This window comes from Oncorhynchus masou, chromosome 1 (genome assembly GCF_036934945.1).
Source record: "Oncorhynchus masou masou isolate Uvic2021 chromosome 1, UVic_Omas_1.1, whole genome shotgun sequence".
NCBI lineage: Eukaryota > Metazoa > Chordata > Actinopteri > Salmoniformes > Salmonidae > Oncorhynchus > Oncorhynchus masou.
The window spans coordinates 160001-165000 of NC_088212.1; the positions used below are offsets into that span (position 1 = coordinate 160001).

Sequence of the window (5000 nt, forward strand, 5' to 3'; positions counted from 1 at the left end):
CCCGATGATAGAGTTTAGTTCAGCCATGGTGACCTGTTTTGCTCTTTCCACCGCCTGGACCACCTGCTGCTGGTGCTGATACATGCAGAAATACAGACATTGAGAGTTGGAAACAGAGACACAGGGAAAGACAGGGGGAGACGGAGACAGAGGGAGAGAGACAGAGACACAGGGAGAGAGACAGAGGGAGACGGAGCAGAGACACAGAGAGAGAGACAGAGGGAGACGGAGACAGAGACACAGGGAAAGACAGAGGGAGACAGAGACAGAGGGAGACAGAGGGAGACGGAGACAGAGGGAGACAGAGAGACAGAGGGAGACGGAGACAGAGAGACAGAGGGAGACGGAGACAGAGACACAGGGAGACCGAGAGAGACGGAAACAGGGAGACAAAGACAGAGGGAGACGGAAACAGAGACACAGGGAGACACAGGGAGACAGAGACACAGGGAGACAGAGATACAGGGTGACAGAGGGAGACAGAGACAGTGGGAGACAGAGACATGGGGAGATGGAGACAGAGGGAGACGGAGACAGAGGGCGACAGAGATAGGGGGAGACAGTGTCAGAGGGAGACGGAGACAGAGACACAGGGAAACAGAGGGAGACAGAGACAGAGACACAGGGAGACAGAGAGACGGAGACAGAGGGAGACAGAGACAGAGACACAGGGAGACAGAGAGACGAAGACAGAGGGAGACAGAGACAGAGACACAGGGAGACACAGAGAGACAGAGGGAGACGGAGACAGAGGGAGACGGAGATACAGAGAGACAGAGGGAGACGGAGACAGAGGGAGACGGAGACACAGGGAGACAGAGACAGAGACAGAGGGAGGCAGAGACAGAGACACAGGGAGACAGAGACAGAGACACAGGGAGTCAGGGGGAGACAGAGACAGAGGGAGGCAGAGACAGAGACACAGGGAGACAGAGACAGAGACACAGGGAGTCAGGGGAGACAGAGACAGAGGGAGGCAGAGACAGAGACACAGGGAGACAGAGACAGAGACACAGGGAGTCAGGGGGAGACAGAGACAGAGGGAGGCAGAGACAGAGACACAGGGAGACAGAGGGAGACGGAGACAGAGGGAGACAGATACAGGGGGAGACAGAGACAGAGGGAGACAGAGACACAGGGGCGGAGGGAGATAGATACAGAGGGAGATAGAGACGGCGGTGAGATAGAAATAGGCAGATTGAGATACAGGGAGATAGAGACAGGGGAAGATAGAGATAGAGACAGATGGAGATAGAGACAGGGGGAGGTAGAGACAGATGGTATAGCACGCTGGTTATGTACATAGTCAATGGTTGGCTTCGAGGGGACTCCTTTGGTAGGTACACCTATAGCTCATTCCTTGGCAGTAGTACTGTAGACTAGTTTATCACTGACCTCAACCCAGAGTCTCTCAGAGCGTTCAAAGTCAGCCCACTGACACCTGTATCAGACCACAGCAAAATCACAGTCTACTCCCAAGGGTGGCAGGGTAGCCTAGTGGTTAGAGCATTGGACTAGTAACTGAAAGGTTGCAAGTTCAAATCCCCGAGCTGACAAGGTACAAATCTGTCATTCTGCCCCTGAACAGGCAGTTAACCCACTGTTCCTAGGTCGTCATTGAAAATAAGAATTTGTTCTTAACTGACTTGCCTAGTAAAATAAAGATAAATTAAAAATACTTGAACAGAGCAATACTCAATCATGAGGCATCAAAACCAAAGGAACTGAGTAAAATTAAGAAATGCTATAGATGGAAAGAATGCAGTTTGGAAACCTACCAAAAAACTATTAGGCAACAACAAATTAAATCACTTAAGGACAACTTCCTGGACAAAACGTTCCACTGTAACAGTGAAGGTGTAGACTTGGCAGTAGAAGATCTTAACAGTATATTTGACCTCTCAGCTTCCCGAACAAATCTAAAAATCTCAAATAGAAAACCGAAGAAAATGAACAACAATGACAAATGGTTTGATGAAGAATGCAAAAATCTAAGAAAGAAATTGAGAAACCTGTCAAACCAAAAACCTAGAGTCTCCGCCTTTACTATTGTGAATCACTAAAACAATACAAAAATCTAAGAAAGAAAAAGAAGGAACAGCACATCAGAAATCAGCTCAATGTAATTGAAGAATCCATAGATTCTGGGAAAATTGGAAATCACTAAACAAACAACAACACAAAGAATTATCTATCCAAAATGGAGATGTATGGGTAAACCACTTCTCCAATCTTTTTGGCTCTATAACAAAGAACAAACAGCAAACACATATACATGATCAAATACAAATCTTAGAATAAACTATGAAAGACTACCAGAACCCACTGGATTCTCCAATTACCTTGAATGAGCTACAGGACAAAATACAAACCCTCCAACTCAAAAAGGCATGTGGTGTTGATGGTATCCTTAATGAAATTATCAAATATATAGACAACAAATTCCAATTGACTATAATAAAACTCCTCCATCATCCTTCGCTCTGGCATCTTCCCCAATATTTGGAACAAAGGACTGATCACCCCAATACACAAAAGTGGAGACAAATTTGACCCCAATAACTACCGTGGGATATGCGGCAACAGCAACCTTGGGAAAATCCTCTGCATTATCATTAACAGCAGACTCGTACATTTCCTCAATGAAAACAATGTACTGAGCAAATGTCAAATTGGCTTTTTACCAAATTACCGTACAACAGACCATGTATTCACCCTGCACACCCTGATTGACAACCAAACAAACCAAAACAAAGGCAAAGTCTTCTCATGCTTTGTTGATTTCAAAAAAGCCTTAGACTCAATTTGGGATGAGGGTCTGCTATACAAATTGATGGAAAGTGGTGTTGGGGGTAAATCATACGACATTATAAAATCCATGTACACAAACAACAAGTGTGCAGTTAAAATTGGCAAAAAACACACAAATTTCTTCCCACAGGGCTGTGGGGTGAGACAGGGATGCACCTTAAGCCCAACCCTCTTCAACATATATACCAATGATTTGGCGCGGGCACTAGAAAGGTCTGCAGCACCCGGCCTCACCCTACTAGAATCTGAAGTCAAATGTCTACTGTTTGCTGATGATCTGGTGCTTCTTTCACCAACCAAGGAGGGCCTACAGCAGCACCTAGATATTCTGCACAGATTCTGTCAGACCTGGGCCCTGACAGTACATCTTAGTAAGACCAAAATAACGGTGTTCCAAAAAAGGTCCAGTCGCCAGGACCACAAATAAAAATTCCATCTAGACACACAAAAAACTACACATACCTTGGCCTAAACATCAGCGCCACAGGTAACTTCCACAAAGCTGTGAACGATCTGAGAGACAAGAAGGGCATTCTAAGGCAAGAAGGGCATTCTATGCCATCAAAAGGGACATAGAATTCAACATACCAATTAGGATCTGGCTAAAAATACTTGAATAAGTCATAGAGCACATTGCCCTTTATGGTTGTGAGGTCTGGGGTCTGCTCACCAACCAAGATTTCACAAAATGGGACAAACACCAAATTGAGACTCTGCATGCAGAATTCTGCAAAAATACCCTCCATGTACAACGTAGAACACCAAATAATGCTAGCAGAGCAGAATTAGGCCGATGCCCACTAATTATCAAAATCCAGAAAAGAGCCGTTAAATTCTACAACCACCTAAAAAGAAGTGATTTCCAAACCTTCCATAACAAAGCCATCACCTACAGAGAAATTAACCTGGAGAAGAGTCCCCTAAGCAAGCTGGTCCTGGGGCTCTGTTCACAAACACAAACACACCCCACAGAGCCCCAGGACAGCAACACAATTAGACCCAACCAAATCATGAGAAAACAAAAAGATAATTTCTTGACACATTGGAAAGAATTAACAAAAAAACAGAGCAAACTCGAATGCTATTTGGCCCCAAACAGAGAGTACACAGTGGCAGAATACCTGACCACTGTGACTGACCCAAACTTTAGGAAAGTGTTGACTATGTACAGACAGTGAGCATAGCCTTGTTATTGAGAAAGGCCGCCGTAGGCAGACATGGCTCTCAAGAGAAGACAGGCTATGTGCACACCGCCCACAAAATGAGGTGGAAACTGAGCTGCACTTCCTAACCTCCTGCCCAATGTATGACCATATTAGAGACACATTTTTCATTCAGATTACACAGAACAACAAAGAATTTGAAAACAAATCCAATTTTGATAAACTCCCATATCTACTGGGTGAAATTCCACAGTGTGCCATCACAGCAGCAAGATTTGTGACCTGTTGCCACAAGAAAAGGGCAACCAGTGAAGACCAAACACCATTGTAAATACAACCCACATTTATGCTTATTTATTTTCCCTTGTGTAGCCTTAACCATTTGTACATCGTTGTAACACTGTATATTTACGTAATATGACATTTGCAATGTCTTTATTCTTTTGAAACTTCTGTATGTTAAATGTTTACTGTTTATTTGTATTGTTTATTTCACTTTTGTATATTATCTACCTCACTTGCTTTGGCAATGTTAACACGTTTCCCATGCCAATAAAGCCCCTTGTATTGAATTGAGATACAGGGAGAGAGACATTGTAGTATATGAATATGTATACAGAGAAGCAAATATTATGCAAATCTGTCTGACTGCAGTCGTCCCTGATCCCTAATCTCAGTTAATCCATCCCATTATCCAGCTAATCAATTTCTAATCCAGGTGTGTTATCTGAGAAGAGGTTTGGAGCCAGCGTGCTGCTCCACCCCACCTTGCCTTTACTCCCACCTAGCAGAGACTCTTTCACTTCCTCCAGAGCAGGGATGAAACAGGCAGGTTCCTGCATAATGCTTTAATAACCCCAGAGTGCCGTGAGCCCAGAGGATTGTGGGTAATGTCGTTGTGACAGGAAATACAACACCCGGGGAGAGACAAAGCCCTCTCCATCTCCTTCTCAATTCAATTCAATTTGCTTTGTAACAATGTACATATTTCCAAAGCTTACTCTGGAGATTAAGTGATACATTTAC

General features: G+C 44.3%; 1 protein-coding gene across 1 annotated transcript in view; it reads right to left on the minus strand.

The window, feature by feature from the left end:
* LOC135506822 (transducin-like enhancer protein 4) overlaps positions 1-5000 on the minus strand; it is a 150829-nt gene that overhangs the window by 79678 nt on the left and 66151 nt on the right. The window contains exon 5 of the mRNA XM_064926250.1: positions 1-75. Coding sequence (XP_064782322.1) covers positions 1-75 — 75 coding nt within the window. The remainder of the gene's footprint in view (positions 76-5000) is intronic.